The sequence below is a fragment of the Ovis canadensis genome, chromosome 24 (genome assembly GCF_042477335.2).
Source record: "Ovis canadensis isolate MfBH-ARS-UI-01 breed Bighorn chromosome 24, ARS-UI_OviCan_v2, whole genome shotgun sequence".
In the NCBI taxonomy this organism is placed as follows: Eukaryota; Metazoa; Chordata; class Mammalia; order Artiodactyla; family Bovidae; genus Ovis; species Ovis canadensis.
The window spans coordinates 53,780,034-53,795,741 of NC_091268.1; the positions used below are offsets into that span (position 1 = coordinate 53,780,034).

Below are 15,708 nucleotides of genomic sequence, written 5' to 3' on the forward strand. Positions count from 1 at the left end.
GTTCACAATTGTGTTCAAATATAAATGCAATTCAAAAATAAGTAAAATAAAATTATGTTTATGGAACATCTCCAGGAACATAGCCCCAGTATACCCCTGGGATTGTCCTGTGCCTCATTCAGCCTTATTCAATATGCGGTCTTAACCGTTTAACTTGTTCGTTGGCTTCAGAGCTCAACAGCCACAGTTACTATGAGACACAGATACACTTCATAGTTAAGTTTATCCTATAAAAAATAAATCCCTCTAGAGAGTCACTACCCTTCTTAGTTTTAAGAGAATAAGCTTTTCGGGACTTCCCTGTTGGGTCCAGTGGTTAAGATTATGCACTGGCAATGCAGGACACACGATTTTGATCCCTGGTCAGGCAACTAAGATCATACATGCCACGGCGGTGTGGCAAAAAGATTAAAAAATTTAAAAAAGAATAAGCTTTTCCTGACTCTCTAAATTATTAGGGTTTCACTTTGGTATGACGCTCTGCCCACAGTTGGCCCTGGACTTCCCGGCAAAGGGGTTTTCCACGTTCACAAAGTCCACAGGGTTTTCAATCCTCAGTGTGCTGGGAATTCGTGATGAAAGCCTTGTCTCACCCTGTCGGTACAGCTTCTCCCGGGTGTGAATCCTGTGGTGTCGGAGGAGGTTCGCCTCCTGGGTGAAGGTCTTCCCGCCGGCGGAGCACTCGTAGGGCCTCCTGCCCATGTGGGTCCTCTCGTGGATGAGGAGGCAAGAGTTCTGTGAGAAGGCCTTGCCACACTGGCAGGGTTTCTCTCCCGTGTGCGTCCTCTGATGGAGGATGAGGTGCGACTTCCGGAAGAAGGCCTTGCCGCACCGGCCGCACGCGTAGGGCTTCTCCCCGGTGTGAGCTCTCTGATGGAGGACCAGGCAGGCCTTCCGGGAGAAGTACTTTCCACACTCTGGGCAACCGTAGGGCTTCTCTCCCATGTGACATCTGTGGTATTCGATGAGGCGCGACCTGTGGGAGAAGATTCCGCACAGCCGGAACACTTGTAAGGCTTCTCTCCAGTCAGAACGGCCTGAGGGATGCACAGGTTCGGCTCCCCCATGAGCTTTCTACGGCATTTCCTGTGTCGCCGGCGCTTCCGGTCCGCCTGATTTCCCGGATGTTTGCCGGGGCGGACCGCCTCCCCCCTGGTCCTTCCGCCCTGAGGGTGCCTCTTCCCTGTGGGCTTTCTGACGGGCAATGAGTCTTGACTTGTGGGAGAGGCCCTTCCCGCCTGTGGCGCGTTTGCGGGGTTCCTCTTTACTGTGGGCTCCTTGGTCGGCATCAAGGGCTGGGGCACGGCTTACAGCTTCTCGGCACCGGTTACACTGGCGTGGGCGCGCCCCGGCATAGGGAGCGTCCAGCTTCGAGTAGAGAAACAGGTTCCCCTGTGCATCGTATTCGAACCTCCTCCTCGCGAGGTACGCGCTGGGAGTGACAGTGACGTCTGCCTTGCCTGGCAAGGCGGTGCCGCACGACTCACACCAAGGGCCCTGTTGTTCTGAAGGGACGACGTCTGTGTCCTGAGAGGTGTTTTTTCCAACCGTGTTAGGTGCGTGGTGCCCTTCTGGGGTCGGTTGTTTCTTGTCTGGGAGTTCTACTTGGTTCAGAGGTTCCTCTCCGTGTTCCCGTTGCCTATCAACTTGAGAAACTTCTAGGAAAAAAAATAATAAGGTCACAGACGTGTTTATCTTCCCAGGAGCACCATGAAAGTGTTAGTCAATCAGTCGTGTCCAACTCTGCCACCCCATGGACTACTGCCGACTCCTCTGTCCAAGGGATTCTCCAGGCAACTCCAACTCTCCTGGAGTGGGTTGCCATTCACTTCTCCAGGGGATCTTCCCGACCCAGGGATCGAACCTGGGTCTCTTGCATTGCAAGTGGTTTCTTTACCAACTGAGCCTTCAGGAGCACATGGTAGGACTAAACTATTTCAGAAACGTTTGGGAAAAAATAAAAAGTAAAAAAAATTTTTTTAAGTAGTGTTTGGAAGGAGGATTAACTTTGTGGTTTCAAACCTGAGTGCCCAGATTAAATTATGATAATCCTATTCCTACTACACACACTTCCTACTCTCTTGGCTGATCTTTCCCATCAGAATTTTCTGGGTTGGGACCAGCCAGGGGCATTTTTAAAGCTTCCTCAGTGATTCTGGTGCACACCCCTGATTAAAAACAACCACCCTGAATGGATGCTTGATAAAGGATCCTTATCCTAGAAGGGAGAAAGGGTTAGTTGATATACATTATGTGTATCCTGCAGAAACAAGGGTGAATAAAACAAAGGCTCTGCTCCCCATGGGAATACACGGAGATGGAGGAAAAGCTTTAGTTCTAACCTGTCAGACAAAATGGGGACATGTTATCAATACATGCATGGTCTTGAAAGATGAATTTAAAGTCATATAAAAGATAGCAAATATATTTTTTGAGGCATTTCACAGTGAAGCAGAGAAAACTATTTTAGAAAACTAAAATAAAAATGAGTGGTACCGGAATTCTCTGGCTGTCCAGTGGTGAAGACTCTGCTTCCACTGCAGGGGGCATGGGTTTGATCCCTGATCTGGGGACTAAGATCCTGCATGCTACACATCATGGCAAAAAAAAAAAAAAAGAGTGGCACAAAATAAGTTATTTTAAAATAGGGCAAATCTACACATATCTGAGAGCTTGAGAAAGCCTGTGTCATAACCAGGGGGACAAGTGTAAGCCTAAAGATTCTAGAGAAAGACTGAGAAGGCAAGGTCTTAGAAGAGGGTGGCAGAGTAGAAAGAAAGGATAAATTTTAAAAGAATGTCTTTCTCTAAAATCCATGGGAGGGCAAGTGATCATGCAGTGACGTGATGGGCGCAGGTAGCAGAAATCATTTGGGCATCTCAAGGTCTTCAGCCAGCTGTCCACAGTTGCTTGCAAAGATTCAAGGCTTTTAACACAGTTGCCTGAAATTAAAAAAAAATCAGAGATTCTGCTTTGTGACCTTCTGGGACCCCATGTCTTCTGTCCGCCTGCACACTGGTTCTCTCACCTGGAAAGCTCCATCTCAGAATCTCTTCCTCCTCCATCCACGGCTCTTGCCCCTGCTCCAACCTGGAGATCACAGCTGGTTTGGTGACTTGACACCCTGTTCACGGGAAACAGTTACAAGATTTATCCTGAGGGACTTCCCTAGCGGTCCAGTGGTCAAGACTCCATGCTGCCAATGCAGGGAGATGGGTTTGATCCCTAGTTATGGAACTAAGATCCCACATGCCTTGTGGCATGGCCAAAAGATTATTTTTTAAAAGAGTTTTATGCTGAGCCATCTGGGACACCCAAGGAAGCAGAAGGCTCTCGGCCAAAGAATAGCTGTTTCACTTGGGAGGAAAATTCACCAATAATCCAGGTGAGATTAGAACAGGACTTAACAGTTGATGACTGAAACCCCAGGACAAACATTTTGAGTACTTAAGGGGTCTCATGTAACTGGAAAGGAAGGAGCTCAGACATAGCAGGGGTGGGGGGACCTGGAAGCCTTCCTCACCCACGGAGACCAGGTGGCTGTAGTTCTCCAGCATCACATCACGGTACAGGGTCCTCTGTGTCGGGTCCAGCTCCTGCCACTCCTTACGGGTGAAACCCACAGCCACGTCTCTGAATGACAAGGACCCCTGGAACGGCACATTCCTGATGAATCTGGAGTGCTCGGCACAAGGTATTACGCAGAGGTGTAGAGGAGACAGATCTTACCACCTTCGGAGGGCAGGTTTCCCCATGTTCAGTTACATACGAAGCTTAGCATGCCCCTAACTTTATACTGCATTTTGCGGGAGAGAAAAAAAATCATTAGAAAGTGTCTGCCTTCTGGATCTCTATTCATCCATCCATCCATCCATCCTTCCATTTAGAGAGCAAGCATCGGTGGGGGACCAGGTATGTTACTGGTGTTGTGTGTGATGCTTGCGGTTGAAAGCTGAATGCCACAGTGCTCCTGTTCAAGGGTGCTTGTTGCCTGGTGGCATGAGATGAATGTAAGAGACTGCTATATATTAACAATACACTGAAGGCTATGATGTAGGGACATTTAAGTACAGGACACGAAGACATCAGCCAGATTCAACATCCTGATGTTAAGTTAAGCCTCATTGGAGTTTGTAGATGAGCAGAATCATGAAAAATAAAGCATGTTCTGATGTTGGAAAGATATTCCTATCAAGAAGCATGGCCCAAGAAGTCATGGGGAAATTCAGTAGGAAGTAGGAATAAATTGGGAATGATAGTGTAGAGGTGTGTGTATAAGGGGGGTGTTTTGGGGGGTGGTGGGCGTAGGGATCAGATCATGGAACAAATGATGTTTTTTTCCTGCAGGCAAGAGGGTCTCCATCACAGTACTTAAGAAGGGGAGCTACAAAAGATAATCTGATGTAGATGATTGCTGTATCATGAGGTGGGAATCACAGAGAGAATGAATAAAATTCAGGCACAGTTATAATCTTCAACATGAGATACAGGCAAAGTTAAGGTGGTAACGAGGAAAGCAGAGAACGGAATCCATGTATACAGGTATAGTTTTCATTCTTTTTTAATTTTTAAAATTTGTTGACTGCACTACGTGGTATGTGGGATCTTAGGTTCCTGACCAGGGATGGAACCTGTATCCCCTCCATTGGAAGCATAGTCTTAACCTCTGGACCACCAAGGAAGCTCCAGTTTTCATCTTTTTAAATACCACATCTTCAAAACTTGGTAGTATTTTCCACTTAAAGTATGTCTTATTTATACAGTTTTCAGTTTCACTTTGGTGAAATGTAGTCCTTTCAAAACAAAGTTGTGTTTCCTGAAAAAATATTTTACTCTGAAGTTTTTAAATTGAAATATAATGTAAAAATTCAAATCCACAGTCACACTAACCACACTTTGAATGCTCAGTATCTACCTGTGGTTACTGGCTACCATGTTGCACGTCTGTGTGTGCGAGTACACTCAGTCATCTCTGGACCCCATGGACTGTAGCCCACCAGGCTCCCGTCTGTGGGATTTTTCAGGCAAGAATCATGGAGTGGGTTATCATTTCCTTCTCCAGCCATTATGGACAGTGCACGTCTAGAACGCATCAATACTTCTGGATTCCTCTGCTGGGGATTTGCTATTGGCAGATAAAACTAGTTTAATTATTAAGGGCCCAGTTCTAGGTCTGTCTCTCTTCTCTGCATTCAGATCCCAACTCCATGTCTTCTCTGCATTCAGATCCCAACTCCATCACCTAATGGATTTTAATATCTCTAGCCTCAGTTTGTTCAGCTGTAGAATGGAGGAAGGGATTAATGATACCATCTCACAGGTTTATTCATGCAATAATATACTAAAAATAGAGACCAGCACGTAAGTGCTCAGTGGATATATTTACAAGCTTTATTGTTGTTTTTATCACACATAACCCTAACAGGGAGATCCCTGAACTAGAAACCTGTGAATGCTTGTCTTCCTGGCATGGACCACTGCGATGTTTATCTACCAGGTCTCATCTTCCTCCCTCCCCCGCCCCCCCACCCCCATTCCAAGCCCGTGGTGCTCCTGGGAGCTCCCCTTTGCAGACTCAGCCCCTCAGCCCTTGAACTAAGCTGAACCGATCCCAACCTTTCCCAAAGATCTTTCCAACTGAGGAAGGAGACTTGGTCCCGCTCTGTGGCAGAATTTGTAAATGTGAGCTGTGGAAGCCCTATTTATGGTCATATGGATAAGTTGGTATGAGAAAAGGAGTCATGGGAACAAGGGAGACCCCTAGTGAGGTCTGGGTCCCTGGGCAGAACGTTCGGAGTCCCAGTAGCACGCCTGCTCTTCCCACAGCTTGGGGTGCTGCCTCAAGCCTGCCTTTGTCCTCAACTAGCTCTGGGTCTCAGGCTTTGTAACTTCCGGGACTCTGACCAGCGTACTTCAAGTTCATGCATCCTCGGAGCCTGGGGTAAAGAGGGAGGCCCTTTAGGACTGGAGGCATTTGACGGTGACCGGCAATAGAATACATGATGTCGTGATGTCTGAAAAAAGATATGGATGGCCACTGAGAAAGGACACAAGTGGGGTTAAGGGCTGTGGCTGAGGTCAAAGTCACGGAGAGAGGAGGCAGGACAGCTCAGACCATCTCCCCCGCCCCTGCTGAACACTGAAGCTTGGAGCTGTTCAGGCTCTATCTGTGTCCAGAATTATCACAAACAGCAGTTCAAAGAACATACCACTCATCCGTTCTTTCCTCTGGATCATGGAGTGTTTTATCTAGGTCAGTGTGAACCCTCACAAGGCTGTTTATGTAGACCTGAGTATTCTGACTCTCCCTGCAAGAACTGTAATCACAGAATTTATATATTGATATAGTACATACTTGATACTGTGAGGGCGGGGGGGACTCACAGGAGATCTGCTGTTGCGTTTATTTGGATGTTGTTGTTATTGAGGACCCTGCCTATTATATCTGACGTGTGAAGACCCATCACATAAATGTCTAAATACCCTGGAAAGCATTATGTTCCCTGAGAGGGTGATATGTTTGTCCCAGACAACACAAGTCATGTATTGGATGGAATCTTTTAAAGTGACAGACATGTCAGATGCAAGTTTAGAGGGCAGCTAATAACTCCAACAGCCTGTGTAGGGTGCCTGCCCTGCCCTCCCCATGGCCTTAATCTGCCATTATCTCCCTGTTTCCACTGGTCCTGATTTCTGTTGGGATTGTGTTTTACTGAATGAATTCGTTTAAGCATCCTGAAATCCATGGGAAAATGAAAAGCACAGTGTAAAGAAGTGCCGCACTCACCTGGCACATGGTCCTTCCTTGCTGGTCTGGGAAAGGCAGACACCTGTGCAGGCAGAGATTGGGGTGGGGGAGGAGAGGACGTGAGAGGCCAGCCTTGCCTCCAGCCTCAGAATCAACTGCTCTAACACCCCAGGCACAGGGTGGCAGGGGTTCCTCCCAAGAACCCCATTTATCAGAGCAAAGCCCTCACCTTGGAATGTGATGGGGACCTGACCTTGAGGTTTGAATTTAAATTATTTTTCTGCTTAACAGAATATACATCTCTGCGTCTCAGTCATCACCATGCAGTTTACTACACTCCCCCGCCATCACCCAGAAATTTAATTCATAGAAGTTTATCCTGCAGAAACAATCATGAGTTTGGGCAAAGATTTAGCGGCCAAGATATTTATTACAGTTTGGTAAAACTCCAAAAAAGCAGACATAACTAAATATCCAAGTATAGAGGACTAGTTAAATGAATATACCACAGCCAAAGGGAAATAAACATGATGTAGGTAATAAAAATAAAATCATAGAAGACTATTTATGCTACTCTACTGGCAACTGAAAAAGGTGGTTGAAAGCATCTTGAACTCTCTCTCTCCCCCACCCCACACACAGAGTATAATCTCTGAAATGATATAGGACAAAATGCAATTAGTAGTTGGCTTTGTATAGTTGGGTAATAACCGTTTTTACTTTTTACTTAGATGAATTTTCTAAGCTTTTCTATGACAAACAGGCATTTCATATATCATCATGTCTTTTAAATTATTATTTTAAAAATATTTGTAGCCTACTAATCTCCTAACCCAAAGCTTCTATCACCAGGTGTTGAGGAAATCCACAGGGAAAAAATGGAAATGGGTACCAGAAGGCAGAGTCCATTCAGTGTCACTCAGCCAAGCAACTGGAAGTCTATTAACCCGGGGTGCTTGGTTCTATCTGTGGATCCTGCTACATTTTGTTCAGCTCTCCTCTCATGGCTGCAGTTTGTCAACAGTCGCTTTTATTACTGAGACCTGTCCTGGCTCAACTGTGCTGACTCCTGCACAGGAAATGGTCCTGGTCAGGCTCTGCCACTTACCAAATACGGGACAAGATCTGATGGCTTCTCCTGAGCCCTCCTCCTCCTTTCCTCATTTTCCCAGGGAACAGGAACACGAAGGTTCAGGAGCAAATTTACTGTGGCTGGAAGCATCAACTGGACCCCACACCTATCTGTCTCCTGGTCCTACGTATGTTCCTACTCAGGACAGAGACACACTGGAGTTTGATCCAAGAATTCTGCAGAGATACTAAAATTCTAGAATGACAGGAAACTCCATAAAGAATTCTGAGGGTGTTGTGTTTTTTTTTTAATAAATAAATGGAGGCTACTGAACTGAAAAATAAGAGAATGGTTGATAAATTATGATACAAATTAAAGCATGCTAAGCTATGAATCAACATAAAATAGTGTAAATATTTGAGGTGGAATGATCTTCCAACAATACCAGCAAATGGAAAAAAGCAGGGCACATAGCATGTGATTCAGAGAGGGGTAACAGAGGAGGAAGGCAGAGGTCCGATGATGCAGCCGAAATCGAGGAATGCCACAGATGGCCGGCAAGCCTCCCGGAGCTTGGAGAGAGGCCTGGGGCAGGTCCCGCTGGCCTCCAGCGCTGGGCAAGATTCAGCGTCTGTTGTGTAAGCCACTAGGCTTGCGGTGCTTTGTGATGGCGGCTCCAGGAAGCCCACCGGGAAAGGCAGGCTGGACAGTCTGGGTCAAAAGCCTAGGTCAGAAACCCTCTATGCTCTGTGGCCTGTGACCTGCTACCCCATTTTCTGCTTCTTTATCATAGAATGGGTTTTCATAAACACATCAAGAAAAAACTTCTGTAGAAAACAGGCAGAATGTTAACCGTGGTTACCTTTGCATCATAGGATTTGTTTTCTAAGTTTTTCAACAGTAAAACATGCTCATTGTTTAAAACTTATGTATTTCATAAAAATTTACATGTATCATCTTACTGGGTCCTCTCTCCATGACCTCCTATCAGAGTCCTGCACCCAGAGGAGCTGAAATCCATGAGAAGGTCTGAAGCGGTGGAGAGTGGGGAGGGGCAGGGTTTAGCCAGGGTGCTGCCAGGCCTCCTCCGGACAGGAGCCCTGGGTGCTAGTGCTGGCTTGGCCTCTAGTAAGCTGGATGGCTCTGAACACCCCTCTCATGCCCATTTTCTTTTGTCTTTAACAGGAGAAAGAAAAACGAAATACGTTTAAGAAAGCAAAGTCTGGGCCTTGACTCAACTAGGAGGGAAGGTTATGGGTCACAAGAAGTCAGGTATGGAGGTGACATCAGATGACAAGCTAGAAATCTAGCTGGATGGACAGCAGAGAATGAAGTAAACGCAGATGAGTGCAGAGAAATCGGTGGGGGGAGGGGGCGGTGTCACTCTCAGAACCATGGGAGGCCCTTCCCTCCAAGTTCATGCTTCTCACACGCTAAGGCAGGAGACCCCCTCTCCTCCTGGAAATCTTCCCCCCAGACCGAATCCTAGGTGATCCCCTAAGGCAATGACATCACCCAATTCTGGCTGCAAGAGGGTCCCAGGCTGCTCTTAGGAGCCCTTTTCAGGGGGCGGTGGCTGCCCCACATGATGAGCCTCCAACTTTAGCCCTAAGCTACCAAGTGGGATAAGAAAGGGATCCCTCTTTCCAAGGAGAAGGCTGCTCCCTGGGTCACCTTTCTTAGGAGAGTTATTCTAATTTGGGACTCCTGGCATTTGAGGACCGGGGCCTGTTCTGAGCACTAAAGCTCTGCTTTCCTGCTGAGAACTTACCATCAGCTGAAGGCTCGGCTCTGGCCTCCGAGACTCTCTAGGGGTAGAAACAAGCTTGACTATGCAGACAGGACCAAGCCGCCTTGGCTACAGTCCGATTCTAAGCCTTTGGAAAGACACTAAGAAAACCTGGAAATAAACAGATGAGGTGGTGAGACTCATGTAAAAACATCGGCAGGACACTTCATCTCTGAGTTGGCAATGGATGGGGGTAGGAGAGGAGAGACATGAAGAGGGAGGACTCCAAAAGGAGCCCGGCCATCGTCTCTGGCTTTGGAGGTGGGTATGAGTGTGAGAAGATGCTGAGGGACAACCTCAGCCCAGAGCAGGCAGCGGGGCAGGGGCCCCCAGCCCAGACTGTCAGAAACCCACTTTCCCTGATTCTGCACACCAGGAGCGGACTCTCCCCGGAAGCCCCAGAGAAGAGGCCAGCCTGTCCAGCATCTTGATTTTGTTTTGGAAACCCAAGCAGAGTGCCTGGCTGTTCCACTGGGTCATGTGGCCTCAGAACTGTGAGCTACTCTAAATCACAGAATTGGTGGTGATCTGTGATACAGATAGAGAGGAGGAACACAGGGCGGGGCTGGAGATCACACAGAGACTCCCCTGGGCCAGAGGAGGGCAATGGGAACGCAGGGAGCCCCATCCTTCCAGAAATTTCTCTCCTGAGGAACAAAAGTCCCATGTTGCTGGAGGAAGGGTTAGGAAAACCCTTTTGCTGCACCCAGATCATGGGTAATACCTACCATATGTGGCAGGAGGAAGAAGCAGCAGGAAAAGAAAACCCTATCCCCATGGGCGAGGGGCAGACATAGGTCCTAGGCTCAGACTATTAGCACCTCCTACTGTTACTGAAACACAAGTCCATGCCCTCAACACACAGTGAGGCAAACAATCCCAAAATGTCAAGAGTTTGAAACTGAGGCAGGTTTATATCAGAGTCATTCAAGGAGATGGGTGGCTTATGCCTTAAAAACCCCAAATTCCTCAAAAGCTCTCAGCAAAGCCCTTTCCTAGGAAAGGTGAGGAAGGAGCATGGTTAGTTGATGCAGACTTCTCGGCGCCACATCCTTTGTCCTTGAGGTCAGGTGACGATGTTCCTCTAAGTCTCTACCAAACGAATGTTATTCTTTGTCCTGACAAGAAAAGGCCAGGTCACCAGGCACAACGCTTGCCCTCTGAAGTCCCAGTCCTAGCTAAGGAGAAGACAGAGCTCAGTGGGTGGCCCCCTCAGGGCCAGGGCCTCAGATGCTGCCCAGCTGTCATCGCTGAAGGTGCCAGGCGCCCAGGACCCAGCCAGCCCTCAGCCGCCCAGTTGGCAGGGGCCAGGTCTCGAAGACTGTCTCACACTATTCAGTCAGAGCTGGGGATGGGGGAGAGGGTCACTGCTACCTCAAGGCCTGGGCCTGGCTAGGGGGTGGCCTTGGGGAGGGCCCTGGAGCCTATTCCCTGGGCCCCCCAGCTCAACAGCAAGTCTGAGCTTGGGTGAGCTGGAGGGCCCCCTGGAGAAGGCGAGAATCCACCTCTTACCTCAGTCTCTACCTGATGACCATCAGTCCACCAACCATTGGCTGAATCACCCCCTAACACTGATGTCATTGCCAGCTGGCTGCTTGGAGGCACGGCCCACTGCTGTGCTGACCAGTGGGTGAGCAGGACCAGTAACTCCCTATTACACTACCTCCAGGGGAGAGACACGTCCCCAGGGCCCAGGGCCCTCCTAAAACTGAGAGGGAAAGAGTACCCTGCCCCTCCTCCCTGGTCAGCCAGCACAAGGAGCAGACAGGGAACACCAGCAGGAGGAGACAGTCAAGAGGCGGAGGTTGGCGGTGGGCGGAGTGGGGAACCAGTAAGTAACCAGCCAGCTCTAAGCCAGAGCAGAGACCCACGATAACCATAGCAACAAGAAATGCCAGCTCTGCGCAACTCACAACTCCTGTCCTCCCAGCTCCAATACAGAAACAGCCCAGCAGAAGTCTCCCACACACAATGTCTGGCATTCATTTAAAAAATTAGGAGACAGACAAAAAGCTAGAAAGAACAACCCACCAGGAGAAGACAAAGCATTGACCCAAAGCCAGCTCGATCCCGGGTCCAGTGCACCCCAGCGAATGCACATGATGCAGGTTAAATGCGCAAAAACCACTGGACACAATGAAGAGAAACTGACAAGTCGTGACAGCAAAAGACTTTAGTATATACTTTCAGAAACGAAGATCTAGGGTACAAAAAGGAATAGCATACGATGTGGATGCACAAAAGCTTGACATTGGATCAGAGAGTGAACGCAATAGGTAGAGAATATACATTTTTAAAACTGCCATCTGATATAGTTATAAAATTGACAAGCTAAAAAAAAAAAACCCCTCAACAAACCTTTAAAAAAAAAAATCAATATTGCATAAATGCTACTCTCTAAACCAAAAAGTAATAAAATTAGAAAATAAAAAGAATGCAAAAATATTTACAACAATGACAACAAAAATACTACATACCAAAATTGGTGGATATTTAAAAACATATTTAAAGGAAATTTACAGCCCTAAGACAAGCGTGAAATTAATGAAAATTAATGACATACAAATGCAGGAAGCGAGCACAGAAAAGAAGAATACACTCAAAAGATGTTTTAAAAAAGAAATTAACAAGTATGAAAAGAAATTTTAGAAGAAAAGAAATAATTAAGCACATATCTTTAAAAAAAATCCTGCCCCGAATGTATTACCTGAATCTAATCATGACAAAACATCAGACAAATTAAGGAACAATCATAACTGGCCTGTATTCTTCAAAACTGTCAGTGCTTTAAAAGTCTCCAGATTAAAGGAGACCAAAGTGGGGAGGGGGTTGCAATGTGTGATCCTAGAGTTTCTTTAGCTAGAAAAGGTACTACTGAGACAACCAGTAAAATGTAAGATCCATGGGCTAGACAATGGCATACACCAATTCTGATTTCTTGATTATACTGTGTTTATGTGACAGAATGCCCTTGTTTTGGGGAAATGCACATTAAAGTATTTACACACAAATATATAGAGGAGGGAGGAAAAGCAGGATAAAGCAAATTGTCATATAAATTAGCCAAAGATGTCCTCTGAAGATTGGTCCCTGGATTGTTTATTTCTTCACAGCTGTCCGAGATCTCTAGCTCAAAAGACCAGCAGCCCCAAACTCAGATATCAACACATGTGAATGTTTTAAACACAGTCTAAATATCAGCACATCTGTAGTCATTTAGAAGCTGCACACTTTACCTGCCCTGTGAAACCGCACCGTTTCTGGTGGTGGTTGTTCAGTTGCTTAAGTTGTGTCCAGCTCTTTGCGAACTCATGGACTGTAGCCTGCCAGGCTTCTCTGTCCATGGGAGTTTCCAGGCAAGAAGACTGGAGTGGGTTGCCATTTCCTTCTCCACTGGACCATGTTTTGTCAGCATTCTCCACTATAACTCCTCCGTCTTGGGTGGCCCTGCACGGCATGGCATATAGCTTCACTGAGTTACACAAACTCCTTCGCCATGAGTGGCTATAAAGATATAAAGACCCTAAGTGGCTTTATATACCTCAGGGGTTCCCTTATTCTCCTCTCCTCTGGGAAACGGCCTCTGGGCCCTAGCCTCTAGGTGGTCTCATGCTGATAGAGGCCCCCTTATTCCTCATACGCATGCATAAATAATGTCATTGTGCTCCTGCAATTCATGGTTACATCTTTTTCCTTAATTGGCTCTGAAATCCCTCTGGAACCTCCTATACGAATGTGGCAAAATGTTAGGGAATTTAGATGAAATCTATTTAGGAATTATTTGTACTATTCTATTATGACTTTAATTCTGAAATTGTGCCCAAATGAAAAATTAAACAAAAAACTAAATTCAACTCTTGGAAAGGATTTATTACAACTAATAAAATAATTGTTTTGTATTTTAAACTAATAAAAGACTAACTGCAGGCAGGACTGATCAAAAAAGAGTGGGCAAAACAGAAACAAATTTTGGACTTGGAAAAGGAGACAGTTACCGATATACTGAAGTTACCTTTCAGTCCAGGCAAGTACTACAAATTAACGCCATAAACTGAAATTAAACTGGACAACGTTCCAGAAAATGTATAAATTACTCAAATTGACAAAGCAGCAGAAAACCAAACAAACCACTAAACTTTACATGAAATGGATCCATACTCAAAAATACACCCATCAAAGAACCATTAGATCCAATCAAACTCCAGTCAAGATTTTTGTAATGGCTCCTCCATAGCACCCAACCTAGCAGTACCCTTAAGCCTCTTACCTTTGGTATGCTGTTCCCTCATCTGGGAATACCCTTCTGCATCTTTCCACCTAGCAGACCCTACTGAAGTCTGATCTTTAGTCCCGCCTCCCCCAATAGGAACCTCCCTCTCTTCGGTGGGGGTTGGGGGTGGGTCCGTTCATCCAGTAGAGATATCCAGGCACTCACACCCAGAGGAGCCCTTATCTGTTTACCTGACTGACAGGTCCGTAAGTCTTTGGTCGCGGATGGGAGCCGGTGTTCCCCCAGGGCCAGACACTCTAAAGACTGACACTGTAGACTTCTGAAGTAACAGTCATTTCATAGCCTTCCTTAATTGCCCTCATAGCTCAGCGCCTACCCTCGGCTGGATGTAGGGTCCGCAGGAGTTGGGCGGGGGAGCGGTGTCAGAAGACACTCCTCACCCACAGGAGGTCTGGGCACCCAAGTGGAGTTCAGGGCTCTGGGTAGGCAGAGAAACTCCAAGTAAAACATCGGAAACAAATCCACCGTCAGGAAAAAGGGGCGACCGTGCGAGGGAGAGCTAGTCCCCAGCTCTTTGAGGCCAATGCTATTACTACTGTGTCCTAAAGTAGCTCCCTGTGGATGGTGGGCTCAGGCGAGGCTGAGCTGCTGGAGATCAGAGAAGCAGTGAAACCCAGCCAGCCTGTGGCCCCTACCTCGGACCAGACAAAAACCTTGACCCTCCTAAGAAGACATCGGATGGAGCGACCCCGCACGGAGCACCCCCTCCCAGTGCCCGCCTGGCTTTGCAACCGTGGATTCCGTCACGTGAGTCCCTTCTACAGCCAGGAGCCGAGGGAAACATCAGTCCGAGGGGCCGCGGAGACCTCAAAACCGGCCAGGTCCGAGGTACTCCCAAGTCTGAAGACCACAAGACCACTCATGTCCGAAAATGCGCAGATCTGACTCGACCCTCGCCCCTCTACCCCTGCACTGCGTAGACAACCCTGGACCAGGATGGAACTACAACTCCCGGCAGGCTCCGCGGCAAGGCCCTTCCGGTCAGCCTGAGTAAGGGGCTTCACGCACGGGGGTGGCTGACGTGGGCAGGTACGTGTGGCAAGAGGAGGCATGTCCCGTGGCAGGTCCAGTGGTTAAGATGCCTTGCTGACAATGCAGGGGGCGCAAGTTCTATCCCTGGTGAAGGAAGTAAGACCCCGCATGTCCCATTAGTTCAGTTCAGTTCAGTCGCTCAATCGTGTCCGACTCTTTGCGACCCCATGAATTGCAGCACGCCAAGCCTCCCTGTCCATCACCAACTCCTGGAGTTCACTCAGACTCGCCTTCATCGAGTCAATGATGCCATCCAGCCATCTCATCCTCGGTCGTCCCCTTCTCCTGCCCCCAATCCCTCCCAGCATCAAAGCTCTTTCCAATGAGTCAACTCTTCACATGAGGTGGCCAAAGTACTGAAGTTTCAGCTTTAGCATCTTTCCTTCCAAAGAAATCCCAGGGTTGATCTTCAGAATGGACTGGTTGGATCTCCTTGCAGTCCAAGGGACTCTCAAGAGTCTTCTCCAACACCACAGCTCAAAAGCATCAATTCTTTGGCACTCAGCCTTCTTCACAGGCCAACTCTCACATCCATACATGACCACTGGAAAAACCATAGCCTTGACTAGACGGACCTTAGTGGGCAAAGTAATGTCTCTACTTTTCAATATGCTATCTAGGTTGGTCATAACTTTTCTTCCAAGGAGTAAGCATCTTTTAATTTCACGGCTGCAGTCACCATCTGCAGTGATTTTGGAGCCCCCAAAAATAAAGTCTGACACTGTTTCCACTGTTTTACCATCTATTTCCCATGGAGTGATGGGACCGGATGCCAT

The 15,708-nt window shown here is 47.4% G+C and overlaps 1 protein-coding gene across 1 annotated transcript; it reads right to left on the reverse strand.

Annotated features, from left to right (window-relative positions):
- Positions 1-462: 462 nt before the first annotated feature.
- Positions 463-6,796, reverse strand: LOC138428893 (zinc finger protein 1 homolog). Its single transcript, XM_069569818.1, has 4 exons — positions 6,788-6,796; positions 3,524-3,650; positions 1,079-1,658; positions 463-976 (listed from the first exon to the last, which is right to left on the reverse strand). The coding sequence occupies exons 1-4, from the start codon at positions 6,794-6,796 to the stop codon at positions 463-465; spliced, it is 1,230 nt and encodes a 409-aa protein (XP_069425919.1).
- Between the last annotated feature and the right edge of the window lie 8,912 nt (positions 6,797-15,708).

What these genes read in the sequence shown, in the direction of transcription:
- LOC138428893 (XM_069569818.1), bottom strand. An exon ending in CAGCCACCTGGTCTCCGTGG is followed by an intron (nt 1,659 to 3,523) that starts GTGAGGAAGGCT and finishes TTTTTTTCCTAG; the next exon opens with AAGTTTCTCAAGTTGATAGG. An exon ending in CCGGCGACACAGGAAATGCC is followed by an intron (nt 977 to 1,078) that starts GTAGAAAGCTCA and finishes CTTCTCCCACAG; the next exon opens with GTCGCGCCTCATCGAATACC.